Below are 19310 nucleotides of genomic sequence, written 5' to 3'. Positions count from 1 at the left end.
TAGTTAAAACCGGTTGCAAGCTGGTTGAATTTTAAAGTATTGATACTAGGTGGAATTGGCTACATTCATTTAGACAAGTCAATTAGGTAGTGTTATTCTATAATTTACTTGCTAAATCCAACAAAGTCATTTAATTTATCTAAAAACTTCAGAATTGTCCAATTTGCAGCTTGTTCAGTGAGAGAGCCGGTTCAGTCGGGACCACTGGATTAAGGCGATTGTTCATTGGCTGAGTTTGTGTGTGCAGTCCACAGTGATCCTACTTACTAAGCCGGGTAAATTATGCCGAGATGGCCGAGCAGTAAAAAAGAGCGCAGAGACGGGCAAAACTCGTCAACACAATCAATAAAAACGTGACGCGCTGCTTTTTCTTTTAAGAAGGCGAAGACAAGCTCACAACAGAAAGTTTGTGAAAGTCGCGGGATTTGGGTGGCTTTTTATTGTGGAATTTTGAACGTGTGAATTGGAAACACGTCTAAATACACAGACTGGACTCAGATCAAACGCGTGTAAATTCAATCATTACGCGTCCTGAATTTCTCACATTTGAACAATGTATCTCAGCTTATTTTTAGTTCCATTATTACCATTTTTACCACTAATTTCGGCAGAGGCAAAGACCCCTGGTATTTACCCTCTTCGACCATGGACCAGGACTGCACCAAATGGTGCTAAAGCTGTTGTCACACCAATCGTGGTAGAGGGCATTACGCTATCACCACGTCCCCCAGTAGTGACTGCGACGATTGCGCATCCGTGGATTAGTTTGAAACCCAACGGTGCGCCGGTCACGATTAAGCCTAAGATTAAAAAGTATGGGTTTGTCGAGCGCGCAAGCCCGACTTATGGAACATGGTTTCCTGAAGAGACTGGAGCCATGGCTGTTGAGAAGGAGGACGGAACGGAGGCTGTGCAGAAACTACCTACTGTCATGGGTGGAAAGTATTACAAGGGCGAGTTTGAACGACTGAACCCTGTCATTCGATGTACTCCTGAGCGCTATCTCGATCAAGGAAATATGGCACCATTCTGTTCTCCCAAGTCATTAACAGAACTGCAAGCAAGCCACGCGTACTTTGTAACTTGGTACCCTCATTACTTTAACGACACTAAAGTCAGAATCAATTTGCTTGATTACGATGTGTTGTCGTTTGAATCGCCAACATCAAACGATCCAGAGGCAGAGGCTAGAAATATGAAGGAGTCGGCGTTTTACACAAGTGAATGGATCGATAACGAACTTGGATATTACGTGTTGGAGGTCGATAACAAGTGGATTGGCAAACACTTTTCAAAATCTGTTTACATTCAGATTGAGTCTCCTAAAGAGGCAATGGAAGATCTTGACGTGCAAAACGTTCCACTTGTGAAATTCCTCAAAGGACCAAAAGCAATCAAAGATGACAAGGCCCGATATGATAACCAGACTTGGGAAATGGCAGTCGGTGTGCCATTAGGAGTGTTTGCGTTCATTGGATTAATCGTTGCCTTTCATTTCTGTACAAGAAGTTCTCGTCGGATCGGTAAATTTTCTATTGGTGGCCATCGAGGCCGATTACGTCGGACGCGGAAACAAAGAAGAGGATACGAGAAGTTAGAAGAAGGTGGACCTTCTAAGGATGCGGAAATAACGACTGTTGGTTAATTTTTGATTGTTTTTGTATATACCGTCACAGTGAATACAGTTTTGTACACATCCTAGCTCATGGGGCTAGGGTTATATATTTCACGTGTATGCGGCTGAAGTTCTCCGCATAATTAGACCGACTATACAATGGAGAACGGCACGACACAGTCGGATCTTCTGTCCGTGGAATCACGTTTTAAGATACAAAGTCTGCATTTCGTCTTAATTAAAGGTCTACTTTGTTGGAAAGCAATATGACTTCAAGACTGGGAACTACAGCATTAAGAAGATATCTGATCCCGCTGGTATCGGGTCAGAGAGTAGTGTACAAGAGGTCTTTGTCGACCACGCCTCGGCTTAGTACTTCAATTCTGCAATTTGATGAAGACGTCCAAATGTTTACGGATGTTGTAGCTAAATTTAACGCTGACGTTGTAAGTCCTTTGATTGAGAAAATGGATGAGGAAGAGAAGATGGATCCAAGCATTATTAAAGGACTGTTTGATACTGGACTGATGGCTGTTGAGACCCCGGAGGAGTATGGCGGTGCAGGTGCATCATTTACCGCTGCTGTGGCGATTGTGGAGGAGTTGGCAAAGTGTGATGCATCTGTGAGTGTTTGTAACGATGTGCACAACACACTGCTCAGCACCTGCGTGCGCAAGTGGGGGTCTGATTACATTAAAGAAACGTATCTACCTCAGCTTGCGACAGGTAAGCTTGGCGCGTTTGGGCTATCTGAGCCGGGTGCCGGGTCAGACGCGTTTGCACTGCGCACCCGGGCACGAAAGTTGCCGGACGGCGATTTCGTCATTAATGGCGGCAAGATGTGGATCACGAACGGTGCTGAGGCGGAGGTCTTTGTCATTTTTGCCAATGCCGAGCCTGAAAAGGGGTACAGAGGCATTACTGCGTTTGTGGTCGAGAAGCCATGGGGTATAAAAGTGGTCAAGAAGGAGAAGAAACTGGGAATTCGGGCTAGTTCGACTGCCGTGCTCGCGTTAGACGACGTACATGTGCCAGCCACAAACATTCTTGGAGTGTACGGTCAAGGATACAAGATTGCGATTGAGTGTTTAAACGAAGGCCGGATCGGGATCGCGGCTCAGATGACTGGAATCGCGCAGGGTGCATTCAACAGAGCCGTGTCTTATGTGTTCAATGACCGCCAGCAATTTGGCAAGTACGTTGGCGAGAACCAAGGGATGCAATTTCAGATTGCGCAGGTGGCGACCGAGATTGAAGCCGCTAGATTACTACTCTACAATGCGGCCCGGATCAAGGATGCGGGCGGAGACTTTGTACAGGAAGCCGCGATGGCAAAATTGTATGCGTCTCAGGTTGCCGAGAGAGCGTCATCGCTAGCGGTCGAGTGGATGGGCGGTGTCGGCTTTACGCGGGACGAGTCTGTCGAGAAGTTTTACCGTGATGCAAAGATTGGATCGATCTACGAAGGCACGTCTAACATTCAAAAGCTGACTATCGCGAAGTTGATTCAGAAGAAAGTCTCGACGCATTAGACAACGGTGGGAATAGTTTATTGTAATGTACAGATCAAATTAAAGCGTATTTACAGAAGTTGATATTACTTTTTCACCAAAGCGTAAGTCTTCATTGGCTCGTTGGCTTCAATGTGTGCGGCCAAGATCGGTTTGTTGACCAAATAGTCATTCATAAGCGGCATCCGCATTGCAACAATGACGTTTTTTGAGTCCTTGACTTTATTCCGGGTCTGCCGTCCGACGTAGAGTCCATACGCCATACCGCCGACCATGGCTGCGTAGTCGAGCGAGAATCCGCGAATGTTCTGCACTCGTCTGTTGAACATCCCAATCACGCAAATCAGTCCGACAATCGCGCCGCTGCAAATCATGGTCATAGTCTCAAGCGTCATGAACGGCGCCATGACCATCATCTGCAGCACAAACTGCTTGTCCTGTTGTTTTGCCGCCGATTCGATGGGACTAGGTAACACGGTGTCCGACATTTGCTTGACGATAGGGGATTTGTTGACAACGGCCATGATTGCATGGTCTGACGGCATGTAGTAGTCTTCGTCTGACTTTTGCTTTGCGGATTTCGCCAGCTCGGCGACTGCTTTCCGTAAATCAACCGGAGAGAAGTGCGGCATGACAACAACCTGATGTTTGGTTTTGTCGTCTTCAGGTTTTGGTTCTTCATGCTCAAACACAGACTCTCTAGCAAGCGCTAGCAAGATGAGCCAGAATTCTTCAGCGTAGAAATATGCCATCAGGAATCCCGTCATGGCCGCGACCGCACCGCCAAGACCGCAAGTGACAACCGGGGCATGTGCGCAGATTGTGCCCAACGAAATTGACAGCGCAGCGCCGGCAAGAGTGCCGCCTCCAAAAAGAGTGATGACGTTGAACTTGGACGAGCACTGTTGAACGACGGCTGCAAGCACACTGAACGCACCGGTCATGAAGAGTAAGTGGCCGAGGTTTCTATGCGAGAATGCAGAAGTCAGTAGAGACAGGAATGGAGCATCGTAGCGCTGATGCCCGCCCGCAACAGCGTAAACGTCTGCTCTGACGTATCCGTATCTGATCAAGAACTGACGAACTCCGTGAGGGCCAAACCGCTTGCCTAGATAGTTTGCGGCACAAAGGCCGATAATGACCATCAACGGTCTGTTGTCTAGTATGTAGTCTAGGATGCTACGCTGCACGCCTTGCTGTGCCTGGGCACTTTGAATCAGAGCTAGCCGGATGGTGTTGTACAACATTTTCGGACTCGGTGCGTCAAGCGGCATAGTAAACTCGCTGCCAAAAAGACCGTCAGGTGCGACGTAGACGTGGGAGATGTCGTTATACGTCATGTCAGCGGTCCACAGGTACGCAACAGCAACTGCCAGATAGGCGTACAGTATCAGATAACACATGAATATCGGTGAAATCAGCCAGCGTCCAATTGGCTTATAGTCTAGACCGGAATCATTTGGAGACCGCCATCGTAGAAATTCGTCGTCGGTGCTTTTGCCGTAATATGACACGAATCTCTTGTGAAATAATACAGGAGATTTTGACTGAACAGAAGACGAAGTTGATGGTCGTGACAGTATGGATTTGAACAGTGGACCATTATATAATCTTGACTTGTTCAATTGCTGTCCGTTTAATGAGTGGCTGGATGAAGCTGGGATTTGACGATAATCGGAGCTGAATGGCCGTAACAGCACTGGCTTTACTTGGTGATCTCTCAGTTGCGATAACAGTCCGTTTGACGTCACATTAAGCGTTTTGAATAGTAAACCGCTCGTGCTTTCCACACACAGCCGGGATCCGAAGGCGGCACGGACGATTCTCATCTGCTCGTATTCTTTCTGGCCACTTTCCAGCAACTGTTTGTCTCTGATTGGAACTGACTTACTAAATGCTTATGTAACAATTTACTGTATTAAAGATTCAATCCAAATAAATCGACGAATTAAAAAAGAACAGAAAAAAAAGTCGAATTTAGCTGGAAATTTACTTTTTGAATCTGAGTTTCTGAATTTAAACATTTCGTCATTGTTCACTTCAGGACTCAGTACTTAATTATTGTATGATTCTTTTGTTAAGGAAATACTGAAGATCTATTTTATACCCATCAGAAACAATCAATTCATACAAAATGAGTTCACGCGCAGTCAGAAGAGCACTGCGGAATCAGGAAGCACAGTTGGCAGTTCAACCGCCCTCACCGTCGTCGTCGCCTGAACCAGAAGTGGTAAAGAAGGAGCTATCGCCATTTGCTGCTCTCACGGGAGATGATGGCTCAGTTCAGGAGCCAGATCAAGAAGAAGAAGAAGAAGACGAGACTGTGAATTCATCGAAACCAAGTTTATTTGCTGTTTTGGCTGCAGCTGATGATGAGTCGCCTGTTGAAGATGAAGACCAGCGCGAGCCAGAGCCAGAGCCAGTGCAGGAGAGTAAAATGAATGGGAACAGATTTAAAAAGAAAAAGAAACAAGCAAAGAAGAAGAAGAAACAGGCAGACGTCAAGAAGGATCAAGTTGAGACCGACAAGAACGGAATGGACGAAATTGACAAGGCATTAGCAGAGCTGGACCTGAAGGCGGAAATATCTGGCACTTCAAAACATGAGGTACACTTACAGTCTACGGTATCTGTGCAGGAAGCTCAGGCAGACGCAAGATTACTGTCGGTAGACACCAAGAACTTTGACCCCGAGCGGGAAATGCGGAGGCTGTTTAGCCGACGGGTTTTCCAAGAAGAGCAGCGTGAAATACGACGAGTGGGTGGTGCAGGCAGGCGCGGACTTGCGAGACCGATGGCGAGCAAACGCAACGTGCTTGTTCAGCCAGGAGAAGACTGGCCGCCGTTAATTGGAACGTCTGCAATGTCAATGGAAGTTGTTGATACGAATGGAGGTAGGCCTTTTTTTCCTGAGCATCGTGCGAAGTAATGCTAACAGATACAGAGATCACGAGTTTCAAGTATACACATTCGAAACCGTATATGTACGTTCAAGCAAACTTTCATATGAGTCTACGGGTAGACGACTCGGAGTATTTAGTCGAGCTTTTCCGAGAGAATCGTATGTTTATTAATTGAGAAATGGTGTGCATGCTAATGTAGCTACAGCATATCACGTTTCAGTTAATCTGCAAATGGCAGAGATTCTACTTCATCAAGGCGACAACACACAGGCTGCAAAGTGCATTGAATACGCCCTCTATACATTAAACAAGTCCTTCCACCCTTTATTTAATATTTCAAGTGGCCGGGTCCGGTTACCGTTCAAGTACTACGAAAATCGATTATTCTACCTTGCAGTGTACCGTCATGTCCGCAACCTAGAGCGTAAAGGCACATGGCACAGCGCGTTTGAGTTTATGAAACTCTTGCTGGAAATATCAGCTGAAGACGACCCATACTGCGTCTTGCTGATGATCGACATTTACGCACTGCATTCTCAAAACGATCAGTTTATAATCGACCTGGCGTCGTCGCATATGTTCAGCGATCGTGTGCCGGATTTGCCCAATGTTGCATTCTCTCTCGCCTTAGCATATTTCCACAAAAAAGATGTGGACACGGCAAACAAGTGCATAGACGTCGCTGTGTCCTCGTTTCCGTGGACACTCTCTGCCCTCGCGTTCGCATTAGGTTTGACAGTCCCTGTGCAACTGATGCAATTCAACGAGCCCCCGTCCGCCGTCCAACAAATCCTCACACAGCTTTACATCGCGTGCGCACAGCCTCTCTGGTCTACCCCGACAACAAAAACGTTTCTTGACGCCGCAATCGCGCGCACGAAGACTTCGCCGCCGCAACCACAGGCTCGGGTACTCGATCCTAAAAAGCCAGTGTCCCGAGACCTGGTGCGCCACGTCCTGCTTACAGACATCAAACCTGCACTCGAGTACTTACCGCGTGAAAGTATCCAGAACGAAGAAATCTGGGTTGACGACATGCTCCCACCGCTCGACAACGTCTCGCCATACCAAGACAGCTTCCACACCAGCTCCGCAGGCCAGCACGGTCAAAATAACAATAACAATGACACGACAGGAATGTTTGGCCGGCTGTCGAACAGAATCGCACAGTGGCGCCAACGTCGCAACCAAACGAACACTGGGGAAAATGCAGCAGCAGACGCTGTGGCAGAGGAAGAGCTACGGCAAGAATTCGAGCGCCAGGCATCTGAACTCGTGGACCTGGACGCGGTCAGAGCGCGGGTCGCACAAGAGGATACTAACCCCGACCATGGCGACGTCGCAAGCCGTCAATCTTACTTGCTCTCGATCCTGCAGCGCATGGCTGGTGGGCTCGGACTCGGAAATGCGATCCCAAATGATATACAGATCGCGACTGAAAACGAGTTCGACCAGGCTATGGGCGATGATTTTGATGATTCAGATGGCACTGTCGATGATGAACAGCTATATGACGACTATAACCATGCGGATTTTCAAAGTGCCGAAGAAGACAACGATAACAATTAAATAATCTATATGTTCTACGACGATTTGTTGTTTAATTGATTGGAAAGACACTAACAAATATTACAACCCAAGTAGCCTGTACCGAAGAATACCCCATTCCGAAAATTCACCTCAAACATATAAAAAGAAATCAAATCAAAGTCACAAAAGACTTTGACAGACTAGTCACGCTCATGCAAGTGTCTTATAAATGAGAAAAGTCTATCTCTGCGTGTAAATCACCAAAGTGCTTAAGCAGAAAAGCCAAAGTTACCGCTGATCCACTTGTTGACCATGTCAAGAGCAGCCTCGGGCTGATCGAAAGGAGTCATGTGACCGGCCTCGAAGACACGGAGGAAAGTGAAGTTGCCTGAGTTCTGGACGGTTCCGACAGTCTTGCCGTCAAGAGTCCAATCAAGGGTAGGAGCAGACTTAAAGTCCTTTGCGCCATCCCACTCAAGAGCGTTAGTCCATCCTTGGTTTCCGAGCCAGTTGCAGATGAAATCTTTGTCACCTGCGTAAATCAAGACAGGAACACCTTGTTCGAGAATGTGGGGAACAGCATAGTGATATGGCTTCATCCAGTCACCGTTGAACAAGAAGTTACGGTTGATGTCAAAGTTGCAAGATTCAAACAAGTCAACCTCAGCACCAACAGCGTTCTTAACAAACTCAGAGTTCAAGAACTTGGAGATCCAGCCCATCTGGGGATAGCACAAGTTCTCGGCATCTTCACAAGCTCCGCGGATATCATAGACGTTCTTTCCAGTCTTCTGGTAAGGACCCATCATAGCGTTGTTGCAATAAATCGAAGCAGGAACGCAAGACCAGACAGACTCGGTGTTGTAGCAGTTTTGGATCATGCTGGCACATCGTGGGTAAGCAGACTCCATGTTGGCACACTCTTGCTCAGAGAGAACAGACTCGGCACCACCAGCACCGCAAGCCATGGGCTGGTAGTACTTGTACTGAGTAAGACCGTCAGTAAGACCGTTTCCGATCATGACGGAAGTCAAATCGAAGTTACGCTCTTTGTGGGAAAGGATCTCAGCAGCGAAAACAGGAATGTAGTGGCCGGCGTACGACTCACCAGCGATGTGGAAAGGAAGCTTGGAGTATTCAGGGAACTGCTTGAAGAAGAGAGTCAACAAAGCATAAACGTCCTTGCCCGCAGCGACGGTAGACGCCACCGACTGGGAAGAGTAGGAGTATCCGACATTAACAGGTTGGTCCAAGAAGAGAACAGACGCGTTCTGGTTCCAGGAGTTGGGGTTGTAAACAAGTTTACCCTCGGAGTTGACACTGGAAGGTCCAAGTTCGAAGAAAAGACCAGTCATGGAAGAGCATCCTGGACCACCATTGAGCCACAAAATAATAGGATCGTTAGCTGGGTCGTTGCGAGACTCAAAGAACCCTAGATTAACAATTAGTAAAGAGAATCTTGAGGCGTATTTCAAAATATTGACGTACAGTAGAAAAAGTGCTTGTCCTCCTCCTTAACGTCGAGGTATCCAGAGTACTGCTTGACAGTATCGACACCAAGGTCAATTGGAGACTTAACACGAAGAGCATGTCCAGGAAGGTCTTCAGCCTTAACGTGAAAGTCCCATTCCTTAGATGAGCGCTTTGTAGCGGGTTTAGGCTCTGACATGAAGGTGAGCTTGTCAACGACATCAGGGAAATCATGCTCCATATCAGCCCAAATCTGAGCAGTCTCTGCAGTGACTTGTTGCATGGAATCACCCAGAGCCTTCACAGCCTGCGCGAGAGCAGAGTCAGCCTTGAAGCCAGAGACGGAAGCGGCCTTAGCAGCAGGTGACTCAGCATTCTGAAAGAAAGTTTGGTCAGCAGAGACAGCAAGCGCTGACAGAATGGAAGAAATGATGATACTCGACTTCATTGTGGAGTTGAGTGTGGAATTATGTGTCGTGATAAGAAAGAGGAAGAGAGGAAGGACGATCGGGACGTGTGAGTGAAGGTGGACAGCACAGGCAGATCTAGACTTTAGATACTAAGTGAAGATGAGATAGAGTTTATGTGGCGAATATAGTACGCAGCGTGCAAAGCGATTGTGCCTAGATTTTGCTAGTACAATAAGGTTTGAATATAACTTTAATCAGCACGGTATTTAACATTTTAACACCTGACCAGTGTGATGCGATTCTTATCTATAGTACAAGACCCATATTTAACAACAGGTGACGTCGACATCCAGAGCTAAGCATAAGGAGTGGATAAAGTACATTTCAATAACTACAATTTAAATCATTCTCATTACATCTTATTCCATAAAAACCCAATTTCTTTGACTAAATTTGAAGGAAATGCGTCAGATGCTTTAGCCTTAAATCACAATGATTGACGGAAGTTGAACTTGTTCAAATAATGGCATCGTAACAAGCCCAAGACCTGCTGTTCTACCAAAAGCAAGACCAATCATCTCTCGAGGAAAAGAATGTTTCTTACAAAGAGGTGACTCTTTAGCAACAACAATAGATTTGCTATTATAAATGGTATCGCCTTGTTGGCTTTGAACGCCTGACTTCATTCACATCAGACGCGCCGCCAATTGCAAACACAGACTTATTTTTTACAAACTGAAATGTTGGAGTGTCTTATACAAATCCTTTGTCATTTTTCCAAGTGGTTGGAACAAAGTCAGTGTTTTGAACAGGCGTTGTTGATGTGAATACAAAATCCGCTTTGATGGTCTTGATCTCCTTGTCTTTAAATGTAATAGTGACCGTGCCATCATTATTGTCGGTACCGTGCTCGTTGAAGTTGAACTTTACACTCAATTTAGACAAAAGTATTTGTGATGGCCGTTCTGAATGACTGTTTGTAGATGTCTGACAAGGATTGCTGCCAGTGTGGATTACAGACACTGATATGTCTGTATAGAACGATGCAGTCTCTTCTGCAGTCTCTGCTTCTACTGAATCTGCACCAATAATTGGGCTGTTTTTGCTGTCTTGACTTTATCTGATATTTTGATAATATTCAAGGATTTCGTCGGCACCAAATGGTGTGTTAGGAAACGCCTAGACGCTTCCGGGTGCAAGGACAAGAATGTCATAAGGAATCTGCTTGCTATTTTCTAAGGCCTCTGTTTTGGTGTTTGAGTCAATTGACGTGACAGATCCATGTTGACTACGCCAGTTGAATTACCTTGGAGTACACGATTGAACGGCTTGATGTATTTCTAATGCTTTCGAACACATTGCGTAGAGTTGCAGGGGTACTGACATAAAGCTCGTGCTTTGTGATCAAGGTGATTTGGATCAAACTAGTTGGCGCGGTTTCGCCAAGCCAACCAGCAAGGTTGTTCCATAAACACCTCGTCCAACGATGACGATTTTTTTAACCATTATGTAATTGTGAGCTATGGCAATCAGACCAGTGGTCACCAACTGGAGCTCATAATCCGTCAGCTGGTAGCCAAACGATACGATGCATTATTTGCTGATTACAAGTTTACAATCGGACACAATGCATTGTATGCCCTGTTTAGAAGCCAGCCGGGATAGAGAGTTAAACAGGCATGCGACCAGAGTGGCTTACTGCGGCGCATGAAATGCTAATGCTCCCAGTGACATAATTGTTTACATTCGTACTATACATTCCATAATAATTATACTAAGAGCGATAAGACTTCCCGGACAAATTGTGGCCAAAACCTTAATCTGAGTAAGTATCGCAGCATTAGACATTACGCCACTTTGACCCCTGACTAATTGAGTGTTCCGGGGAACAGAAATGGGTTATAAACGGATTTGCCTTAGATAGGTCAACAAGAATGAAGTCAACTCATTTGACTGAAAATGATATTTTTGTTATTTATTTTCGTATTAGAATATGAATTATATTAGTCTAATAGTCATCCAGTAAGCAGTCCAGTGTGAGTGAAGCTCGGTCGTTTCCGGGACCGTGAAACTGTAGCATGGGTCCATCCAAGTCGCGCCACTACGAACTGTATATATAATCCCATTTCAGTCTCCCATAACCGCGACTTTCTCTCTTTTCCTCACAGTCCTTTAGATTTTTCCTGTTTATTCTTTATACGCAATTCAGCTTGCTGATATAAGAGACTGCATAAAAAAGAATTTCATTACTGCCAATTAACTCTTCTGCTCGTGTCATTTGCAGTAAATTCCGCACCCATTCAAGGGCAAGCAATACACTCTCCCATACTCAACAGACACTGCAACAAGAGCAGCAAGAGCAACAAACTATGGGCTCGATGTCAGGCACTTCTACGTCAGCGATTCCAATTTCAGCTAAACAGAATCACATATCTGCACACGATCTGAACAATATCATTCGCACGCCTGCAATGACTCCAAATCCAGATACAGCAATGCGACTATGTCCCGAACAGAATGCGTCGCCTCTTATTGGCGTCAGTCCGTCGTACTTTCCTCAGAACGTGTTTGCGACAGACAGAGCTCAGTCGCCTTTGTCTAATTCACCAATTGAAACCGTGAAACAGTCTCCGCAAAGCGTGTTCGCGTCTGCGGCTGCGGTCGCCGCCGCCACTTTACAGAACACCGAGCTTGCTTGGGATAAGACCATTGGTCGTATAGTCAATGGCATTGTTTCCATTAAGGCGTCTGCAGTTCGTGCTTTTGATACTGAAGGCGCTGGTGAGTATACTGCTACTGGCTTTGTTGTAGACAAAGAACGTGGTATTGTTCTATCTAATCGGCACGTGGTCAACCCTGCACCTATAATTGCAACCGCTGTATTCGTCAAGTAAGTCTTGGCATTATTAATTACATCTGTGGCATGCTGATTGTTTAGTTACGAAGAAGTTCCACTTAGACCGATTTATAGAGATCCGGTTCATGACTTTGGTTTCTTTCAGTACGACCCAGAAAAAGTCAAGTTCCTCAACGTTGAGCAAATCGACCTCCGACCTGATTTGGCTAAAGTTGGTTTGTCAGTTAAAGTAGTCGGCAACGACTCTGGCGAAAAGCTCAGTATATTAGGCTCTACTTTGGCCAGACTCGACCGTACTGCGCCGAGATATGGCGATGATGTGTACGAAGATTTCAACACATTCTACTTTCAGGCTGCGACCGGTACATCCGGCGGATCTTCGGGATCACCTGTACTTAACATTGCCGGTCAGGCTATTGCATTGAACGCTGGAGGGTCCAAACGGTCTGCTTCATCGTTTTATCTTCCGCTCAATCGAGTTGTTCGAGCACTGACTTGCATTCAGTCCGGTGTTCCCATTACAAGAGGAACATTGCAAACAGAGTTTGTTTATAAGTCCTACGATGAGCTAAGGAGGTGAGTGTTTGTTTTAATTTATTGAATACGTGCTAATTGTAGACTTGGACTGTCTGCAGCGGCCGAGGCTGCATGCCGTGAGCGCAACCCTGTGTCGACCGGTTTACTCACAGTCGCCCGTGTACTTCCAGGCGGCCCTGGATACGGCAAACTTGAACCTGGCGACATTTTAGTTGCATGCGACGGTCAAGTTCTTGACGACTTCGTTCCAGTCTGGGACATTCTTGACAGCAGGATCGATACTGCGATCGAATTGTCACTTTATCGTGGCAAAGAGCCATTCCAGACCAGCATTGTTGTTCAGGATTTGCATTCAATCACTCCAGCAAGATTCGTTGAAGTTGGTGGCGGTGTATTTCATGATTTATCTTACCAACAGGCGCGATCATATGGCATGCCTGTCAAAAACCAGGGTGTGTATGTTGCGTTGTCGGGAATGCTGAATTGGTCATCACTTACTCGGAACTTTCTTGTCACGTCGCTGGCTAACAAGCCGACACCAAACTTGGATACATTTTTGGATGTGTTGGCCACTATCCCTGACGGACTTCGTGTGCCAATCCGGCACAAAGAACTTGGTCAGGTCAGAGAGACCACCGGTCTTGTTCAGATTGATAGACATTTTCATCTTGACCATATATTTGAGCGAAACGACGTGCTTGGAGTATGGGATCGAAAGAGTGTTGCGCCGCCTCTGTCACCTATAGCAATCGCAAAGCAGACCGAAGTTGAAGAAGATGAAAGCGATGAAGTTGACGAGTCACAGAACGCGTCTCTTGAAGCCATCAAGCACAGTCTTATCTACATCACTACCCGACTTCCATTCAGTATCAGCGGATACACATCTTCTCGTCCATACTATGGCGTTGCCACGTTACTCTCGCTTGAGAACAACTTTCCAATTGTTGCATGTGACCGCGCGGCTGTGCCATCGGACATTGTCGATATTCGATTAACGATCCAACATTACGCGGTCAGTGGTCGTGTGGTGGCAATGGATAAGCTTGCGTATTTGACTTTCGACATGGCACAACTGCCTGCACATGTCAAGCTTGCTGTGCCACCGATTAATGAGAGTACAGAGCTCAAAGTCAAGGATGCGGTCACTGTCGTTGGACTCGACTCGGCGCACTCTGTCGTAGAGAAACAGACTACCGTGTCTGCGTTGGGCGATGTCGGAACCACGAAGTGCAACCCACCACGATTTAGACTTCTTAATGTCGAAGGTGTGTCGTTGCAAGACACGGTGTCGTGCGACGGAGGTGTGATTACAAAAATGACAAGTGTCAAAAACACTGACGCCGATGGAGCTGAAAAGGAGCGAGACGAGTACACAGTTGTTGGACTGTGGGTTAACGCGTCGTCGCAAAATTCACAAGGAAATGACACGTTTTGGAAGACCGGACTACAATACGGCGCGTACGTGAAGCCTGTGGTCGACCACATCAACCGACAGCTTGCAGCCGGTGATATTGCTAGTCTTCCACAGCGACGGACGTTTAACATTGAATGCGGCGAAGTATCGTTATCGACTGCGGCAGGTCTTGGCTTAAGGGCAAGCCGGATAAGACAGTTCACGCGGTTAGCAAAGAAGCACCTGAACGCGAGCACGGTCCGGATGATCAATGTGTTTGACAAGTTTTCGCATCATGAAGTCGCGACCAATGCCGGCAACGACCTTGTTCCTGGCGACATTGTGCTTGAAATTGACGCAGAGCCTGTTGTGCGTTTAGTTGATCTTGAGCGCCAATTGCGTGACGAATCGAAGGCAAGCTATGAATTTGTGATTTTACGCGAGGGTGAGGAGAAGAAGGTGCAGATTACGCCATTGGTAGACTTTGCCAGCAGTGGGGTTGTACCTAAGGTCGTTCAATGGAATGGCGCATTCTTGCATGAGACCAACACCGAGGCCATTGAGCAGCTGTCAAACAGCACTAAGCTCGTTCCCTTGTCCAAGGGGGTTTACGTCGGCTCTGTTTCGTTTGGCGCGCCTGCTTTGAACAACATTCGTCCTGCACAGTGGATCATTGAGATTGATGGTGAAAAAGTCACTGACATTGAGCAGTTTCTTGGTCTGATTGGCGAGAAACGGTGGACAGACGGGCAGTTTGTCAGGGTCAAGCAGGTTAACCGCAAGGATGTGACTAGTGTTGTTAGTGTCCAGGTCAATGAACTATACTGGCCCACACGATGTCTTGAGCGGGACCAGAGCGGTGAATGGAAGCATACAGTCATGTAGCCATTTTTTTTTGTATATTATTTATTATTATTGGTGTCAATTATTAAGGAGGGTATATTTTATTTTTATTCATTTTCTGGGATTTAGAATGTTTTATCGTGAAATAAAATTCAAGTTTTTTTAGTCAGATTGTAGATCCGGAAAGTCGGAAATCGTCGCTTCGATGTGCGGCTTAGTTAGAATACGATTTCGTTTTAAATACAGTTTTGTGTATAAACTCTATCAGGAAGTAATGACTCGACAAAAAAACGCAAGTCGAACAGGTGCAAAAAGAGCGCTAATGTGCACCGCACAGAGTAAATTCGGTATAAGCTGGTTAATGTTCGTGATGAAGTCAAGTTTATTTTTAAACAAAAATGCATAATTTTAATTTGGCGAAACGTTGAATTTCATTTTGACGCCCATCGCCGCAAGTTCAACGTCGAGATACCGTAGCACGTATGGTATTGCTACCGTGGTCGTGTTGTCACCGCCTTTGTACCTGTTTCCAGCGCCGTCTTCCCACACTAGTCTTCGGTCGTCTAGTGTAGACGGCTTTGACACCAGTTTTTGTGCACACCGACGACACTTGACTTCGGCTACGCTGCCGACTGTAGGAACGGTCGTTAGGGTTGATAGTAGTGAGCCACAGTCGCGACAGACGTTGGCCTGAGTGTAGTCGGAGCAGTTGAGTAGACGATCTTGCAACAAGAATGAAGTGCCGTGTGCAATCAAAGCGTCACGTTCCATCTCTCCAACTCGAATACCACCAGACCGCTTACGGCCTTTGACCGGCTGCATCGTCAGACTATTGACCGGACCAGTAGATCGCACCTGATATTTGTCGTTGACCATATGGCGTAGTCGCTGATAATACACGACGCCAATGTATATGTCCGCCTTGAATTCCTCACCGGTAATTCCACTGTACATCGGTTCATTGCCGTAGTAATTATATCCGGCTTTCGCCAGCTGCTCGCCAAAATGATCAGCAGCAGTGTCTTGCTCGGAAAATTGGAACGGCGTCGAATCTTGCGCGATTCCATGCATCGCGCCAGCCTTACCCGCCAGACTCTCGACAAACATGCCGATCGTCATTCGCGACGGAAACGCGTGCGGATTGATGATAATGTCCGGCTGAATTCCAGACTCCGAAAAAGGCATGTCGACTGCAGGGTACTTTTGCGAACACACACCTTTCTGCCCGTGACGAGACGAAAACTTGTCTCCAATCACTGGCGACCGGGTCACTCTGAACTTGACCGTGATTGACTGAAACTCCTGATCGCCATCATCGCCAAGCAGTCTGACTTCCTCCACAAACGCAGGCTCAGACGATTTATACAGCAACACCTTGGTCTTACCCAAATTCTCGTCAAAGTACGCCGCGATAGGATCTCCCTGCTCGAGCAAGACGCCAATCAACGGTAGCCCGTCTTTATCAAGTTTCAAACTCCACTCTTCCGGCCACGCGTCGCCGCCAAATCCAAATCGCTGAGTAATGGGTTCACCTCGTCGACGCTTTTCGTTCAAATCAAGCTTCTCAACCTTGATGACAGTGCCGTATCCAAATCCGCGCTCATGAGCAGACTTGTTGAGAATCATCGCATCGTCCATATCGTACCCTGTGTAAGAAATGACGGCAACAATAGCATTCATACCGTTGGGAAAGTGGTCCATACCGTAATCATCGTACAGCTTTGCTTTGACAATAGGTGTCTGCCCGGTTTGTAACCTGTACAGCTTGTTGTCGGACCGATACCGAAGCGCAGTTCCAGGCGTACCCATGGTCTGCTTACTCATCTGGCACTGGTACATGTTTCTAGGTGACTGATTAAAATCTGAAAACGGTGTCAAATTCGCGAGGATCGAAAGAATGTTGGTCGGCGAGTACTCGATGTGAGTGTGCAGTCCTGACTTGATTTCAGGCGATGTACACGCAATATCCATATAGACCTGCTCGAACGGGCCTACCAAATCCTCAGAGTCAAGTGGGAGGTACTTGACCGGTCGGAGCATCCGCATTTGCGACGAAAACATGTACAGACCGGGGAACTGGCCCCCATTTGACGGTGGCACGAGCCCGATCTCAAGTTCGCGAGGCACGTTGTGAGACCCTTCAACTTTCCAGAGCCGAAGCGAGTCAGCGACCCGGCGGGCGGTCTTGTGTGAGCACCAGCCGACCACCGCACCGTCAAGTTGCACGCAGCACAGTTCAGGACCGGCGCCGACGATACTGGGAGAGCTGACGCCGAGCGAGCGGACTAAGGCCGGGATCGCGGACACGTCGACTGATTCGGTTGTAATTAAACATTTGTGAGCCAGATGGTTTAACAATCCGCAAGGCGAACCATCGGGCGTGTGCACTGGACACAAAAATCCCCAACTTTCAGGCAACAACTTTCGAACTGTTGTAGTTTTGAGCTGAGCGAAGAAAGAACCTCGATGGACCATACGGAAATGGGAAATGAATCGATAAAAGTTAATCTTCTCAGCGACTACAGTGTAGCCTGATACCTGCTGCAGATCAAGACCGGATTGTGAAACGAGATTTCCTGTCGAAAGAAAGTATTGCAGTTTCTGACCAACGTTGACGCTCAACCGTTCAAAGATTTTGGCAATGTACTTTTGATCTGAAAAGTTGACGGCCGCGCCGCGAGTCACGTCCGATACAATTTGTAGTCTGAAGTTGTTCATAAACTCTTCTATTTTCTCTTTTATGATCATGCAGTATAAGAACCCACCAAGCAAGACTTCTTGGTGCTGAGTGGCATCTGGATTGTCAGGCGCACAGTCGCCAGCGACCAAAGCGTATAGTTTGCGAATCATAAACAGTAATAATCTGAATTTATCCTCGCCAGAATTTAAGTGCACCAACACGATCCTACGGATGACTTCTAACCCAGCGTCAACATCTGTCTGGTCAATTGGTGCACCCATGACGACTCTGAACTTATCACCGAGAAAAGCCAAAGTCTCTTCACGAGAATTCAAGTTGTAGACTTTATAAGTTCTTAGCAAGAGTTCAATACGATCGGTCAAAAACGAGTTCGTAGTGTCTGAACCAACAATGCCGTCAAAGATCTCGCGGTCGCTTGTATTAACGAGAGCTTTGAGAATCATCATGACTGGAATGAGATACTCGTTTTTGCGCCATGAAAATCTGAATGTAACGTTACCGTCGTTAAGATAGTGCAAGACGTTTGTCTGTGATGTTTGATCTGGTCTGACGCAACGGATCTGAATACCATATTGAGAATAGGTAGTGCCTCTGTTTGTGAATGACGGTCTGATGATTGCCATTGGGTGGTTTCGACGTTGAACAATTAGCATCCGGATCAGTTTCTCAATTCCGTTAACAATGAAATACCCGCCAAGTTCTTCTGATTCTTCTTTCTGGGTGATGAGTTCTGCCGGCGATAGTTTTTCAAGATGGCATCGGTTGGATTTTAGCATAATTGGCACAAGTCCGACTTCCCGGTTCTCGGACTGTTCTGGACCCCCGTTGACAGAGTATGTAAACTTGATACTCATTCGACCTCTATAAGTAGAATGTCTTTCACGACACTGGAATATTAGACTTAGTTATTAGTTGACATCAAGTATCGCTTACTTCAGCAGGATAGACTCTTCGAGCTATTGTGGTTTTATCTTTATTTGAAACAGCAGGCTTAAGAATTCTAACCTCATCAACCCGGTCTAAGTATAATTAGATAACAAGATTAAGTTTAGGATCAGAACAGCAACATACAAGATAGTTTATTCCCATGCCTATCAGGATCATTACTATCAAACACAGACTTCTGCCCAATATCTTTCACAGCGAGGTCTAATAATCCGCCTGAAGTTAAAGCATTGAATGAACCAATATGAGGAGCAACAGCATCCGCCAACATCGGAAAAGCCGACTTATCTGTTGGTGGATTCTGAAAATATCTTTCTCGTTCAAGCGTATTAAATGACACCATTTTTTACTCCTTTTTGTTCTTCTTTAAACATTAAAAAGAGAATCAAAAAAACCAGTTCAAAATTTTGAGAAAAAAAAAAGTCCCAATGATTTAGTTGCACAGCCACTTATTGATTAGCCACATGTATAGCCGCATGCGGCGTAGTTCAATAGCATTCATTTATCGCCATTTCTAACTATGATGGCAAAGTTCTCTTGTTTTTCATAATATTTTGAAGGCAAAGTGTCAAAGTTTTCTTATATTGATTGTAAA

At 46.2% G+C, this 19310-nt stretch overlaps 7 protein-coding genes across 7 annotated transcripts; 4 read left to right on the top strand and 3 right to left on the bottom strand.

The window, feature by feature from the left end:
- Positions 1–323: 323 nt before the first annotated feature.
- V1512DRAFT_263233 (uncharacterized protein) lies at positions 324–1767 on the top strand. Its single transcript, XM_066916451.1, has one exon. It carries the CDS (start codon positions 554–556, stop codon positions 1643–1645), a length of 1092 nt encoding a protein of 363 aa, XP_066771428.1. The 5' UTR covers positions 324–553; the 3' UTR covers positions 1646–1767.
- Positions 1768–3206, top strand: V1512DRAFT_263232 (acyl-CoA dehydrogenase/oxidase). Its single transcript, XM_066916450.1, has one exon. The coding sequence runs from the start codon at positions 1882–1884 to the stop codon at positions 3145–3147; it is 1266 nt and encodes a 421-aa protein (XP_066771427.1). The 5' UTR covers positions 1768–1881; the 3' UTR covers positions 3148–3206.
- On the bottom strand, positions 3150–5101 carry V1512DRAFT_263231 (uncharacterized protein). Its single transcript, XM_066916449.1, has one exon. The coding sequence runs from the start codon at positions 4953–4955 to the stop codon at positions 3213–3215; it is 1743 nt and encodes a 580-aa protein (XP_066771426.1). The 5' UTR covers positions 4956–5101; the 3' UTR covers positions 3150–3212.
- Positions 5102–5260: 159 nt separating this feature from the next.
- V1512DRAFT_192452 (transcriptional repressor TCF25-domain-containing protein) lies at positions 5261–7238 on the top strand (the record flags this gene model as incomplete). Its single annotated transcript, XM_066913144.1, has 3 exons — positions 5261–6020; positions 6071–6187; positions 6235–7238. Coding segments are annotated over 3 exons (1881 nt in total), but the record flags the coding sequence as incomplete, so codon positions are not given.
- A 384-nt stretch (positions 7239–7622) lies between these two features.
- Positions 7623–9580, bottom strand: V1512DRAFT_225680 (Alpha/Beta hydrolase protein). The gene is made up of 2 exons (XM_066913832.1): positions 9048–9580; positions 7623–8991 (listed from the first exon to the last, which is right to left on the bottom strand). The coding sequence occupies exons 1-2, from the start codon at positions 9475–9477 to the stop codon at positions 7829–7831; spliced, it is 1593 nt and encodes a 530-aa protein (XP_066771424.1). The 5' UTR covers positions 9478–9580; the 3' UTR covers positions 7623–7828.
- A 1948-nt stretch (positions 9581–11528) lies between these two features.
- Positions 11529–15234, top strand: V1512DRAFT_263222 (uncharacterized protein). The gene is made up of 3 exons (XM_066916448.1): positions 11529–12329; positions 12378–12872; positions 12915–15234. The coding sequence occupies exons 1-3, from the start codon at positions 11809–11811 to the stop codon at positions 15109–15111; spliced, it is 3213 nt and encodes a 1070-aa protein (XP_066771423.1). The 5' UTR covers positions 11529–11808; the 3' UTR covers positions 15112–15234.
- Positions 15235–15294: 60 nt separating this feature from the next.
- Positions 15295–19102, bottom strand: V1512DRAFT_239075 (uncharacterized protein). The gene is made up of 3 exons (XM_066914194.1): positions 18842–19102; positions 18704–18789; positions 15295–18657 (listed from the first exon to the last, which is right to left on the bottom strand). Exons 1-3 carry the CDS (start codon positions 19056–19058, stop codon positions 15478–15480), a joined length of 3483 nt encoding a protein of 1160 aa, XP_066771422.1. The 5' UTR covers positions 19059–19102; the 3' UTR covers positions 15295–15477.
- Between the last annotated feature and the right edge of the window lie 208 nt (positions 19103–19310).

The sequence above is a fragment of the Lipomyces arxii genome (genome assembly GCF_038497795.1).
Source record: "Lipomyces arxii strain Phaff 12-163 unplaced genomic scaffold V1512scaffold_8, whole genome shotgun sequence".
Classification (NCBI taxonomy): domain Eukaryota; kingdom Fungi; phylum Ascomycota; class Lipomycetes; order Lipomycetales; family Lipomycetaceae; genus Lipomyces; species Lipomyces arxii.
This window is presented reverse-complemented; position numbering and strand designations above follow the sequence as displayed.

Bases quoted from the DNA above. Each gene is read 5' to 3' on its own strand.
- V1512DRAFT_263233 (XM_066916451.1), top strand. From the start codon at position 554: ATGTATCTCAGCTTATTTTTAGTTCCATTATTACCATTTTTACCACTA.
- V1512DRAFT_263232 (XM_066916450.1), top strand. From the start codon at position 1,882: ATGACTTCAAGACTGGGAACTACAGCATTAAGAAGATATCTGATCCCG.
- V1512DRAFT_263222 (XM_066916448.1), top strand. From the start codon at position 11,809: ATGGGCTCGATGTCAGGCACTTCTACGTCAGCGATTCCAATTTCAGCT. The intron at 12,330-12,377 runs GTAAGTCTTGGC...CTGATTGTTTAG, and splicing joins GCAACCGCTGTATTCGTCAA to TTACGAAGAAGTTCCACTTA. The intron at 12,873-12,914 runs GTGAGTGTTTGT...TGCTAATTGTAG, and splicing joins TCCTACGATGAGCTAAGGAG to ACTTGGACTGTCTGCAGCGG.
- V1512DRAFT_225680 (XM_066913832.1), bottom strand. From the start codon at position 9,477: ATGAAGTCGAGTATCATCATTTCTTCCATTCTGTCAGCGCTTGCTGTC. The intron at 8,992-9,047 runs GTACGTCAATAT...TTGTTAATCTAG, and splicing joins GGACAAGCACTTTTTCTACT to GGTTCTTTGAGTCTCGCAAC.
- V1512DRAFT_239075 (XM_066914194.1), bottom strand. From the start codon at position 19,058: ATGGTGTCATTTAATACGCTTGAACGAGAAAGATATTTTCAGAATCCA. The intron at 18,790-18,841 runs GTATGTTGCTGT...AATTATACTTAG, and splicing joins GCATGGGAATAAACTATCTT to ACCGGGTTGATGAGGTTAGA. The intron at 18,658-18,703 runs GTAAGCGATACT...CTAATATTCCAG, and splicing joins GAAGAGTCTATCCTGCTGAA to TGTCGTGAAAGACATTCTAC.
- V1512DRAFT_263231 (XM_066916449.1), bottom strand. From the start codon at position 4,955: ATGAGAATCGTCCGTGCCGCCTTCGGATCCCGGCTGTGTGTGGAAAGC.